At 37.3% G+C, this 13,634-nt stretch overlaps 1 protein-coding gene across 17 annotated transcripts in view; it reads right to left on the minus strand.

The window, feature by feature from the left end:
• Window positions 1-13,634, minus strand: part of LOC103027502 (von Willebrand factor A domain-containing protein 5A) — a 29,505-nt gene that overhangs the window by 13,712 nt on the left and 2,159 nt on the right. For 8 of the 17 annotated variants that reach the window (XM_049483551.1, XM_049483552.1, XM_049483549.1 and 5 more), the window contains exons 3-17: window positions 13,230-13,432; window positions 11,527-11,755; window positions 10,751-10,914; window positions 9,217-9,331; window positions 8,846-8,994; window positions 8,588-8,676; window positions 7,565-7,709; window positions 6,987-7,066; window positions 6,764-6,878; window positions 5,177-5,335; window positions 4,299-4,402; window positions 3,880-4,100; window positions 1,653-1,700; window positions 1,172-1,207; window positions 295-366 (exon numbers count right to left, since the gene is read on the minus strand). In XM_049483551.1, coding sequence (XP_049339508.1) covers window positions 295-366; window positions 1,172-1,207; window positions 1,653-1,700; window positions 3,880-4,100; window positions 4,299-4,402; window positions 5,177-5,335; window positions 6,764-6,878; window positions 6,987-7,066; window positions 7,565-7,709; window positions 8,588-8,676; window positions 8,846-8,994; window positions 9,217-9,331; window positions 10,751-10,914; window positions 11,527-11,755; window positions 13,230-13,432 — 1,929 coding nt within the window. The remainder of the gene's footprint in view (window positions 1-294; window positions 367-1,171; window positions 1,208-1,652; window positions 1,701-3,879; window positions 4,101-4,298; window positions 4,403-5,176; window positions 5,336-6,763; window positions 6,879-6,986; window positions 7,067-7,564; window positions 7,710-8,587; window positions 8,677-8,845; window positions 8,995-9,216; window positions 9,332-10,750; window positions 10,915-11,526; window positions 11,756-13,229; window positions 13,433-13,634) is intronic. The other 9 variants (XM_049483557.1, XM_049483562.1, XM_049483565.1 and 6 more) reach the window with 3 other exon arrangements.

Here is a 13,634-nt window from a genome sequence, read left to right on the forward strand (position 1 = left end):
GCCCCACCCTGTCATCAGTTATTTGTAAACCCGCCCCCTCTTGATTGATCCTCAGGTGTTTCCAGTTTCCTGTTCCCTCCTCGTGTATATAAGCCCCTTTAGTTCAAGTCTTCAAGTCTAGTCTTTTGTTTATTTGTTTGCCATTCGTAGTCTTGTCAGGTTTGTTTCTTGTCTCATGCTGTTTGTTAAGTTTCTGTTTTCAAGTTTAAGTCTTCTGTAGATTTGTATTCAGTGTAACTTTGGTTTAACTTGTTTGTTTTTTATTTAATAAATATAATTATATTCTGAACTTACATCTATCCCTTCCTCCCATGTAACAACCTTCATACGAATCGTCTGAATTACCACCATCTGTTTCCAGGAAATCTAAAAAATATTAATCCAAAAAACATATTTCATTTATTAATCAAAGCTGCATTCAGTTAAATGTGAAAATATCTGTATATCCAAAATTTTGGAATCACTTCTCAAGAGTTAATCTAGGACTACAAAATTGTATTAACAGATTTAACAATTATTGGTGTTAACAATTTATTGCATTAATATGATAATACTACATAATTATTATAATTACAATGTATAGTACATTGTAACAGCATATTCAGATTTCCTAGAAGAGAGAAATGTCTAGAAATCTGATTCTGATATCTGATAAAGTGAGCTGGATTTTATCTCAGTAATCAGATTTGTCAGTGCATATTTACTTTTAACCAGAGTATTTTGTGATGTCTAAGTTTGTGCATGAATGTAAACAGACTGTAGTGGTGGAAATAAACGAGCAGCGTTTAACACAGCACAGGCAATATGCTTCCCAAACACTTTTAGAGCGACGCTAAACCTAAAAGATTTAAATAATCTTCATCTTCTAGACAAAGGATGATCATACTGCTGTTTAACGTGTTTAAAATGCCACAATGTGAAGTTTTAGATTTTGTGACGTTCACATCACGTCTTATTCTGTGAGATTATTGGCTGGTTGCAAAGCAAAAATCTGATTATTGACTTTTTTTCTTATTATCTAATTACCCAATGCAAGTTACTGACAAACTCAGATGTTCTGCATTAGTCAGATAATGAAGTGCATGTAAACACACTTAATAATGTAATTAATGTTAACTCTCTAAAGGTTAACACTCTTACTGCAAGTTTCAAACATGAATTTAACATTTACCTGTTGTTTGTGCTTTTAAGAATCTTATGGGTGCACCTACAAAACACAGAACAGCAAAATCAAAATCACATCATATTACCTGCATTCAGTCAATACCAATAAAATAAAAGCATTGCAAAGGTTAGATTAAAAACCTTAAACCTTAAAAAATGTCTTCCTATTTCATTTTTTTAATTTATTTATTTCTGTTTGTCATATCGCAGCTTAATGTGTTAAAAAAAAGGCTGCAGTGTCAGGTTTGGGTTTTTTTTCGGTGAGATTATTGGCCGATAGCAAAGCATTTTTTTTTCTCATTATCTAATTACCCAATTCATGTAACCATGTTGATCAGATTACTGATGAACTCAGATGTTCTGCAGATGTCATTATCAAGTTTCATGTATTATAAGGTGCATGTATACACACTCAATAACAGCATTGATTTTAACCCTCTAAAGGTTAACCCTCTTATTTCAAATTCAATCATTAATTTAACATTTACCCCGTGCTCTACGTGCTCTAAAGGATGGTGCTCCATCAGTTTCCACATCTAAAAAACACAGAACAGCAATTCAAAATCACATTACACATAATGCCTTTGCATACCTCTTGTGGAGACCAGATCATTTCTAGAGAGGAAAATACCCACTTAAAAATGTTTTCTGAGTCTGTCAAGATTAAAGATTCAAGAATATAGAGTTTTATTGTCATATGCACAGAAGGAAACAAGCAGTTACTCTGTACAATGAAATCCGGTACCACTTTAAAATAAAACTACCTTCATAAAGGGTTTATTAATGGTTTACAAATGGTTTATTAATGGTTACTAATTAGGTTGTAAATGCCTTAAAAATCATTAATAATCAGTTATAACACGTAAGTAGAAAGGGCAACAATATGGATGGCTGTGGGTTCACTATTTGACAAACAGCAGGTCATTGTTGCCCTTTCTATGTATGTGTTATAACTGATTAATAATGATTTTTAAGGCATTTACAATCTAATTAGTAGCCATTAATAAATTAATTGTAAACCATTTATAAACACTTTATAAAGGTAGTCTTATTTTAAAGTGGTACCTGAAATTCTTACTTTGCAGTTCCTCCAAATACATACAGTCTTAAGTAAATAACAATATGAAAGTAAAGATATAAATATAAAAATAGGTCTAATAAACAAATATATATATTTTTTATTTTTAACATGTTTCAATTTTAACATTGTATTAAATATGAACTAGAAAGTCAGTTCCAGATGAAAACTTGATTTTGAAGTTAGTTGCTGAGGTGTTAATATAACTCTTTATTGCTTGGTACCATATTTTTCGCACTAAAAATAAACGTCTGTTTTCTGGTCTATTTTCATACACAAGTCAAACGAGCGCTGGAGGTTAATCTACACAGATTTCTCTCCTTAAAAAAATGTTTATTTGGTTTGGTAAAGCACTTCCGTTTATTAACAGTAGGCTTAGATTTCCACTAAGGTTAGCCAGACGGCGCTACACTGAGGAACCCTGAGTTCTGGTAACCTAGGACAATATTAGCTAGCAGTTTGTCCAGCATAGCTTGTTTTAACTCGGCAATCGAGATGGCTACAGGCCGATAATACTCGCCTCTGAGTGGCAAATAAGATAACGAGCGCATAGTGTGGTTAGCGGGTTACGCTAATGCTGCTCCAGCAGTGCTAGCCGGAATTAGGAGCAGGTTACAAGCTGATAATTCTCACCTCTGAAACTGCTAATTTAATAACTGCTGTTTAACTTTTGCTATAACACACTGCAAAAAATCTATTGGCAAAAACTAGACAAAATATATGCAAATAAGACAAATATATGCATATTAAGCAAAAAAATCTGCCAATGGGGTAGGCAAGATTTTCTTAGGCAAAATTTTCTTAGCATCGTAGTAATCTTAGAATCTTAAATCTTAGTAAGTGACATTTTCTAAATATAAGCCAATAAATCTTATTTTCTTCTCTGATAAGATTTGTCAGTGCATATTTACTTTTAACCAGAGTATTTTGTGATGTCTAAGTTTGTCCATGAATGTAAACAGACTGTAGTGGTGGAAATAAACGAGCAGCGTTTAACACAGCACAGGCAATATGCTTCCCAAACACTTTTAAAACGACGCTAAACCTAAAAGATTTAAATAATCTTCATCTTCTAGACAAAGGATGATCATACTGCTGAAACTTTGCCATTGCTTTTTATAAGAAATCTTACTAAGAAAATTTAGCTTACCCCCTTCTTTTGCTTAATATACATATATTTGTCTTTTTTGCATATATTTTGTCTAGTTTTTGCCAATGTTTTTTTGCAGTGTGTTGCTTGCTGTTGGCTAAGGTGTCACTAGTTGATTACTATGCTAATTGGACAGATGCTAAGTGGTTTGGTGTTGCACCAACTCTCTTTGGTGTTGTGCAACTCTTTGATGCCAAGCCTCAATCAATACTGCTATACATCAGCTGGGCCACAGGCCAATTCCCATATTGTCCCTTGTACCTTTGCTATCTATAGTGAATACTGTTACACTTTTCCATGAGCTCACTATTCCAGATCAGGCTGACGTGTCAGAGATGGTGTCGATCACAGATAGATTTAAAACAGGTATAAAAATAATAATACAGAAGACAAAAATAAAATGATCCACACTAATATTTTAAAAAGATCATATCTAATCTTACAGTCCGATTTTAAATAAAGTATCTAAGAAGATAGTAATACGTACAGGACCCTTGGGCCACTGGCACTGTCCTCTTCACCAGAGGCCCTTTGACTGGTTGCCCACTGCCCTTGTGGACGGATATGAAGGCGGTGAAGGAGCTGCTGACTCCAGCCTGAACACTGAGCTCCACCACCTTCTCTCTCACACTGTCGTCCTTCGACTGCCTCTCCTCCTTCTCCAAAGACTGGATTACAGCCCGAGCTGCCAGCCTGTGAACTGCCAGCCTTTACCCAGCAGCAACAATGACAATCACATCATTACAGGTTATTTAAAGGTTATAATCACTGTTATTATCTAAGGTAAATCACTGCTGACACTTATTAAGGAAAGATCAGTACAGTATATCTGATGGGATTTTATATACAGTATAAATCTGATTAATGGTCTTGCTGTGTGTGCTGTTGTGTGTATGTGTGTGCTACCCAGTGTCTTCAGAAGGTTTAAGGCAGAAGCTGAGCTGGTTGGTCACTGGGTTCTCTGCCAGGCTGTAGTGTAGAGTGACTGTTCCTTCATTGTTCCCAGAGCTCTGATAAAAAGCAAAGAAATACATGTATAAGAAAGCTTTTTGACCAAAAAATGAAACAATAATTTGTCGAAAAGTAGCTATAAATTGTTTGCTATACATGTTGTATGTCAGCCATCTTTAGCAATGAATCCAGTCAAATTCAGGAATACAGGTCTTGTGGAGAATGCTTCAATTCTGCTTTTGCTAGCGACACAATGTATCAAATGCTCACCCACACACAATAAATGTTTCCCAGGAATGATCTCCATCAGATTGCAAACACTTCCCTGGCCTGCCTTTTTGTCAGATTTATGACTAATCATGCATTTACATGACCAGCTGGTATGCCAGCTCCAGCAACCTATAAGTTTCCAGGATCTACAGGCCCAGCTACAACATCTGTGGGTAAATAAACTGCAGGATGCAAAATGGAAATTGTATGCCTCCTTCTCCAGCCGTCTCAATGGCCATGCTTCTGAAGCTTAAGGCAAGTCAATGTGGTGTAGCATAGCCTAATATAGTATAGTCTACATAGGTGTTAGGAACATGTAGCTGCTATCTTAAAACAAAAAAGTAAAAGACATTTTTTACATCATATTGATTTTTAGAGATAAGGGCAGTACATAAATGGAGTAGCCGCTCCCATCTTAGTCGTTTATGCTAAGATTTCCTATCCTGTGCTAATCGGTTTTATATTTGACAGATGTCACGTAATAAAAACACATTACTCCACCTCCCCCTGTAAAACTAATCCCATCCAAATAAGGCTTAAATCTACAGGCAGAATGGTCTCACCTGTCCTGTGAGCTGAGCATACAGTAAAGCTCTTTGGCCCTGAAAGAGAACATTGAGGGGCGGTGTCAAAGTAATGACGGACATCCCATCCGGAACAGTCCATTTTACTGATATGTCCACAACAGAGGGCTGAAGAGCAAAGCTGAGAGACTGCATTACCTGCAGAGGAGAAGACACAGATTAGAACTTCAGAGAAACTTGAAAAGATGAGAGTAATCTTCATTCTGTTACTTTTTTATTTTCTGCTCTACCAATGACCATAGAAATGCATGGAAAGTTGTGTAGTGCCTTTGTTGACTGGTTGCAATATTATGCAGTATGATGTACAGATCCGCCCATCCCATATGCTTCAATATTAAACAGTTCCACCTATTTCCATCTTGTTTTCACCAAAAAATAAAGAGATTGACAGCTGAAGTTGAAAAGAACATTAATTTTATGATTTATGAGTTGTTGAGTTGTAGTTAAGCTGTTATACTAGTAGTATTTCTGATCATGTGGTGTTATTGTGCAACTTGTTGCACTAGCAGTCACTCAGTATAAAGTTCTTTACTGTTTGATGTTAGTGTAAAATGGCCAGTATGATCAAACGTAATTAGTTTTTAGTGTAGTTGGGTGTAATGAACTCTGTAGTTTTTGTGCTCTCTTTCATCAGATTTATGTTCTGGTCTGGACCAAGTCCAAATACTGTTTAATTATCATATTTTATCTCCTTTTTTATTGTCACTGGTGTGTGCTGACTCTCTCGCAGCAGCCTTTGGGTTAAAATGGACCATAGTAGCTTTGGTTCCTCTCAGTGGTGAATAGAAAGAACAGATCTGTAATAAGATACATGAATTTCACTTTTACTGTGGTTACATTACACTTACTGGACAAACTGGGAATCCAGTGGAAAAATCCACTCTGCTTATGGTCATTTAGGTTGTATTGTAAAGTCAATGAAGGCAGTCTGAGATGCATGTTTGGTCTGGGGGAAAGTGGCGGGTCTACCAAATGAGCAGGTAGCGAGTCTAAATAGTGCAGACTGTGATTGAAAATTTAACAACAATGAGGAGAATTTCGACTTTATTTCTAGAGTAGAACATTCATACTGCCATTTAAAAAAAAAAACTAATAGCATAAACATATATATATTTTTACATTCCTCCAAAAAAGCTATTGTAAAACACTACAATTTAAAAACATTTAAATTCTAACCCAACACTTCGCCTTATTACATCCCAGCAAACACACCAACAAAGCACAATACATTTACCTCAGTAGAGCTTTTCTAATTATGAATTTACCTCAGCAGTGTTACTCAAGTCACATGTGTGTGACATTTACACAGAGAAAGTCTTTTAATAAACAAACAAATGTTACATTAACATTACTATCCTTGCCCTGAATATATTTTGGAACAAAAGCTGACTGATGAAAAATAAGTATACAGTTTTTTTACATGTTTTATAACTTTGGTTGCCAAATATTCTGTGCATCAGTCATACATGCGTACATGTCTATAGAAATAAGAGGAAATAACACACAAAATTAATGCATATATACAGCCATTGTACATTAAGCACACAGGATCACGCCTTGACCTACTTTGAGCTGCAGTCGGTCACTTCCAGTGATGAACTGGGCAGTGCCCCGGCCTTCTTTGGCCATCCCTGTGATCAGAGCAGTGCTGGCGCCTTTCCCAATACCAAAAGTGAAGCATCTAGAGGTGAATCAGTCAAAAAAGTAACTACAATAAAACAACTGGAGACTGCTATGAGTGTTGCAAATAAATCAATGAATTAACTAATCAATCAGTCAATCAACTGACCTGTGGGACAGAGAGTGAGTTCTCACCAGGTCCAGAATCTCTTTGGTGTTCCAAACTTCTCCATCAGTGAAAACAAACAACTTGTAAAAAAAATAATTCTTATTGTAGCAACTCTAAAACAAGCCATAATTTCTATATAATATATCAAAATGTTTATATAAACAACTTATAATAAATGCATACATTCAGCTACGTTAAATTGTACTCTTAATTTAACTTAAATGAACCAATTGGCATCATGCTTAATGTCAGCCATGGGCTAGTTTGGGGGTGTAAACTTAGCAGTGGAGCTGTGGAGCAGTGGAACTGCGTTGTCCATCCAAAACTGTGGGGTGCTTATCAACCAATATCCCAATACAACACTCACTAATGCTTGTCGTGTCAAATCTTCAAATTAGTGCTTCATAATCTATTAGTAAGTCTTCTTTGGACAGTACAGACAGTTACTCCAAAAAGACAAGCAGGATAAACTCTTTAGATAACTGTAGAAGAGACAGTAAGTGAGCAGGTGTCTCAATACTTTTGTCCATATATTGCATGAATGATTCGAGATTTAATCTGTGCAGTCTGCTCCGTACCTGTCTGGGGTGATTTGGAAGGTATGCTTGACCATAGATGTGCTTCAGCGGTTTAAGAATCTCCGTGCCCTGCATGTTCGCCTCCATAGCCTCCACCTTCTCCATTGCCTTCTCCATAGTCTCCTGGGTGTACTCAACACTCTCACTGGAACAAAAAACAAACCAGTTAATAAACACTTGGAGCAATTAGTCTATTACGCAGGTGCAGAGCTCACACCGGGTTGCCAGGTTGAGGACACTTAACCTACACAATCAAACACAAGACGAATTCAAGAACTTTTTCAATGTTTTTTATAGTTATACGTATAACTCAATTGAATCAATACTGTCGGATTTTCTGTAAGCATGTTGCAGTAGTACAGCATAATCCAGCTTTAGTCTAGATTCCTTTACTTTCTCAAATACTCACTACGCACCCTAATAACCCAATTGTCTTTATCTTTTAAATGCATTGTTAATATTGCCAATATGTATTCATTGCTTGCTATTGTGTCTCATACCTGGCAACTGGGGATGTGGAAATAGGACCAGGTTAAAAGGCGGAGCAGTGGGCAGGAGCAGAGGATAAAACACAAACATATTTCTGCTCCGTAATTAACAATTAAAAAAAGAACATACTGGCTAAAGCACTGCTGTCAATAAATGACTGTGTTTAAACTTAATATCTGGGTTGAATTGTTTGGATTAACCCAATGGCCAATAGATAATGAGATCAGCAAAAACTATTGAGCTCATGTTCATATAATATATGATAAGTCAATAACGTATCCCAGGTGGTTGAATGGTTTCCAAGTAGTTTTGTTGAATAGTTAACAGGACGTTGCTGTTGTGTTGCTAGGTGGTTGCTATGAGATCTAGTGATTACTAGCGCTTGGTTTGTTGGGGATTGCTATGGTATCCCATTTGGTTGCTATAGTGTTGCTAAGAGGTTGATGGTGTTTTAGTTATGAATAATAATAATAATAATAAAAAGACAAATCTCTCTATAATACAACTTTAAATTAGAGAAATGTAAGCACTTACGTGAAAAAGGATTGAAAGAAAGAGCCAAAGCCAAAGATATTAAAGTAGCATCCCAGAGGAAGACTCTTCAGCAGCAGGAGAAGCGTTTCCTGCAAAAAGACACAAGTAATTAATCAAACAGCAATAATCATCATTTATTTACAGATATTTAGAAACACACTTTAGTCTGAATAAACTTTATTAACTACTTTATTAACTTAACAGGTCAGTCGATTATACCGTTGTATTAAAGACATTTAAATTAATAGAAAGCATTACTCGAGCACTTCTGATGGAGGAGCCCGCCATGCTTCCAGACTGATCCATCAGGAAAATAAACTCCCCGCGTTTCCCACAGGAGGACACCACCTCTGCAGGGAATTCTGGACACAGACTCAGCATGACCACAGGATCAGCCATCAGAGAACCTGCAAAACAGAGGATTTTTTGAAGTCATGCTGTGTACTGATCAGGGTTTATTTGTCAGGAGCCAGCTGCAACAGCATTCACCCACCTGGATCATGGGTGCTTTCCACTAAGGGAGGGGTATGATAGATTTTGATTGGAAAGCCATTTCCACCATATGAGTCAAATCTTCTGAACACTGAACTAACATTGGAAAAAATATATGAATAAGCTAAAACATGTACCTGGTTTAGCATTCTTAAGTCCTGCCTCCACTATGGCTGTGGGCTGATGAGCATCCTGGTAATAAAGCAGCAGCTCAACATCCCTATCAAACTTATGGCCAGGAGACAGACTCACCTGTATTCATACAAACAGAGAGACAACCGGCATTAATTTATTTTCTACATAAATATCTATATCTGTTTTTGAAAGCTATTTCATGTTTTATTTGGTCAATTTCATTTTTTTTGTTAATATACATCCATTTTTGCATTTCATTCCAAAAATATATAGATAGATAGCAAATTAGGGCTTTGAAGATGGGCAGATGGTCTCCAGTTTGTAATAAATGTGTGAGAAAATTGCTGAAATTGCCTTTACAGCCCATAATATAATTAAAGCATTCAAGGAGGAATTTTAGTGTGTAGGCTAAAGGGTAAGGCCCCAAGAGTAATGCCAGGTTTACACTACACAACTTTTTGAGTCCTTCAGTTGTTGTGACTTTCACACTACATGACTGATTGCTGACACAGGGAGACAAATTACAAAATTTTACGCCATGGCAAATTGCAGACTCACCTCACAATTCTCCAAACCCATGTTTTCACAAAAACTTGCCAGAACCAAACATAAACGAGAACCAGAGATGTCATGCCAGAGAAACTCCAGAAAGGAGAATATCCACTTGAAGTGAGTCCAAAATGAATGGGTTCATATAAAGACAATTGAGTAAAAACAAATGAGTTTATAAATGTCTGATATTTTTTATACTGAAATATATACTTGTGTTCTCAACACAGGAGGTTTTAAACTCCAGTTATAACCTTTTTAATCATGCTCTAGCCTGTAATTTGAACCAATCCACTAGCCTCTTTACTGAAATATACAGGTACGCTTTCTTTACTTTTTTGGTAAAATACATTATTCTACTTTCTAAATTTAAAGAAATACTCAGGACAAGTAGTTAATAACTACTTCATTACCTAATTTAAAGTATTTATCTTTTAGCTCCATTCACCCCCATTCATAGATGACTCAGAAAACAGAAAGTGGTCAGACTCTCCATACACGGCTCTGGCCATTCAGAAGGTGCATTTTGGACCTGTGGTTCTCTCTTTTCTTCTTTCTATGTATAGGTAGCTGCTGCTCTTTACTCCCAGTTGCCAACTGGATCAGATATTTAGCATGTCAAATATTTTCTGGGCGTCGAATCGGCAAGCACAGGTTTTGTCTGCGATCAACAACAAAAACAAATGTCGGTAACTGAAAAACTGAGCTAAAATCGTGTAGTGTGAACCTGGCATGAGCTAAAGATCTGTGATATTTGATCTCTCAGATGCACTGCATCAATAACTAACGTTTAACAATGGCTGATAGAACCACATGGACAAGATGTACTATATTTACTAATACACTTTACAACTTTACTGTACAGAACAGAAGCCTTATGTTAAACATGCCCAGAAGCAGCGTCCACTTCTCTGGACTTCGACGCATCTGGAATAAACCACATCACACCCTAGTCCACATTTCATGTACACATGCAATCATTTGTACCTTTGCCTGAGTGTGAGCTGTGTTAAGGTAAGTCAGGGGCCCCAGGGAGCAGTTGGATTCTACTTTGGAAATGGGGATCGGCGAGGTGATGACGACACTAAGGGACAAAGTATAAGGAACCAGCCTTGAAGGAACTCCTTTAACCTGCGGCACATTGGCTGAATCTGTAAGAAAGAGACAAAAAACAAAAAATTAAAAGATCAAAACCAACACAATGGACCTAACCTGCTGTCTCTGGGTGGGTAAATGGCATCATATTGATGATGGTTGGCACAGGCGTCTGTTAACTAATGTATCAGAGCTGGGAATCCGACGGTTTCCTCTGAGCATGTTAGCTATCTAGTGATGGTGCATTGATTGGTAGCAGTTGGAAAAGAGGCAGGGTCTGAATTCACATGTATCGAAGGAGGCATGTGCTCATCTTCACACTCCTATTTTTGTTTATAGGATAAAATGGTCCAGAAACAGAATAATTGCATAAATGATAATATAATATTTTTAGATCATTTTATGTATTGATATAATGGTAACATTTACATCCTCACAACATTTTAAAACACAAATAACTTTTATTTTTTACAAATTCTTCAGACATTGGAAGTGGACTATAATTCTTTTTTTTTTATAAAATGTAACATACTCACTACATCCTTTATATATATAATTGAATTGAGGTCACAAAGTCGGGAGCACTGTAGATGAAGGGGGGAGTGGGGAAGTGTCCTGGTGTGTTGGTGTGTTAATTGGCTCAGCTCAACCAAAAATAAAAAGCTTGCCAATGTTGGTGGGTCCATATCGTGGGTTGAGTACAGCCGGTAGACAGAAGCGCAGGGCGTGATCTGCCTCCGCAGTTAGTTCAATCACGTAGATCAGAGTCACAGCAGCACTCTCTTTAGGTGGCAGGCTGCCCACACACAGCTGGAACACATCTGGGCTCTCACCACTCTCCTCCAATAGGAATGCCCGCTTCCCCGAACTTATCGCATCATCGTACATCTCCCGCGCCTGGCAAAGAAAGAGAGAAAAGAATTATCAGACAAAAATGAAGATCAATGACCAACAATAAGGCTCATAAGTATTTGGACAGTGACAGCATCTTTATGATTCAGACTCCGATGCCACCACATTGAAATCAAAATGAAACAAATGAGATGCAAATCAAGTGTAAACTTAATTGGAAAATTTAACTTTTTTACCATTAAACCTTGTGGTAAACCCTCAGTATTTGCTCTTGTGAAGTCTTCTCTTTATAGTAGACTGAGAGACTGATACGCCTACTTGCTGGAGAGAATTCCTCAAATGGGTGGATGTTTTAAAAGGTTTTTTTTCACCATGGAAAGAATTCAGCAATCATTCCCCTCTGTTGTCTTTCATGAAGTCCAGGATTTCCCAAGTTCATCACTGTGCACTTTTTCCTACATTTCTGCAATATCTCTCATAACTGCATATCTCTTTAACTGCATATTGTGGGTTGTAGGCTGTAGAGGTTTCTTATGGTGTCCTGCGATAATGCATCGCATGCAGTTTGAATAGTCTCACACAGTTCTTGCAGATTTTGCAGAAAGGATGGCCTCAATTGGAGACAGATCTGGCAGTGTGGCTAAGACTGGCATAGTGTCTGTGCCTTTAGGGCAAGCTCTTGGGCTGGAAGCTGTATGTGTCCTGTTGAAATAGTGCACTGAAGTGTGGTTTTGGAAAAGGTAGGGACACTGGTTGCAGCACCTCATAAATGTAAGTTTCAGCTGTCAAAACGCCTTGTCAAGGTGAACTTTGCTGGTTGTTTCCTCCAAGACAAAGGCAAGACTCATCACTAAAAAAGACCTACTGTCATTCCATGAGCAGTGATGGGAATAACTGCGTTGAAATTACTAACGCCGTTACTTTTTTCAGTAACGAGTAATCTAACTTATTACTCTGGCTGTCACAATAACGCCATTACCATTTCTGACACCCCGGTACTGCTGGTTACTTTAGCCCCTCAATGGACTTTTTTTTTTTAATTTGCGCATACAGACAAAGGCACAATTGTGTGTGTTTGCGTTGTGTGTGTGAGTCACAAGAGAGAGGAGGATGAGCTAACTGCCTAAACAATGATTGTTGTCTTTGCTGTCGCACACTCTATTCATCTGGCTTCAAACTCTTATGAAGCTCTGAGAAAGTGGGGGCCGAGGGGTGGGGGCTGGTCGTTACGGGGGCAAGTAACACAAAAGTAACCCAATAGTTACTTTTACTGATAACTAGTTACTTTTATAGTGGAGTAACTTAGTTAGTAACTCAGTCACTTTTTTGGAGAAGTAACGAGTAACTATAACTAATTACTTTTTCAAAGTGACGTTTCCAAATAATGATGACCAGTGGTGTCAAAAATTGTCCATGCAAACAGACTAGTGACCTAAAAAGCATATAAAAACTTTATAAAAAGCATTTTAATAATATGATGCAATGAGATAATTCTGTTTATGCATTCTAGTTATGTCACCTTCTGTTTTTCCTGCACTTCACCCACCACCTCCTCATTGGCAATCTTGGCACTGAAGTGGCAGAGAGATGCCTCAGCAGGAAGTGGAAACACAAACACGGCCTCAACAGGAAGCTTTTCCTCATTCACGTACCGCAAGACAGATGTTACCGTTGCTATATGCCCCTTCACTTTTACATCCACTTCCACGCTCTTTAGGGGCACTATAATAAAACAGGGAGCAAAAACAATGTTCCACATTATTACAATACAGTAACAGAAGACATCGCAGCTTTTACAACAGTGGAAATGACCAGTGCTAGGGATGCACTAGGGCTGTGTATTGGTAGTTAAAAAAAAATCCAATCAGAACAGTGGGCTCTAACGACAGAGTATAACTAGAGACCGTATTATTTTGGAGACATC

Source organism: Astyanax mexicanus, chromosome 9, assembly GCF_023375975.1.
Source record: "Astyanax mexicanus isolate ESR-SI-001 chromosome 9, AstMex3_surface, whole genome shotgun sequence".
NCBI lineage: Eukaryota > Metazoa > Chordata > Actinopteri > Characiformes > Acestrorhamphidae > Astyanax > Astyanax mexicanus.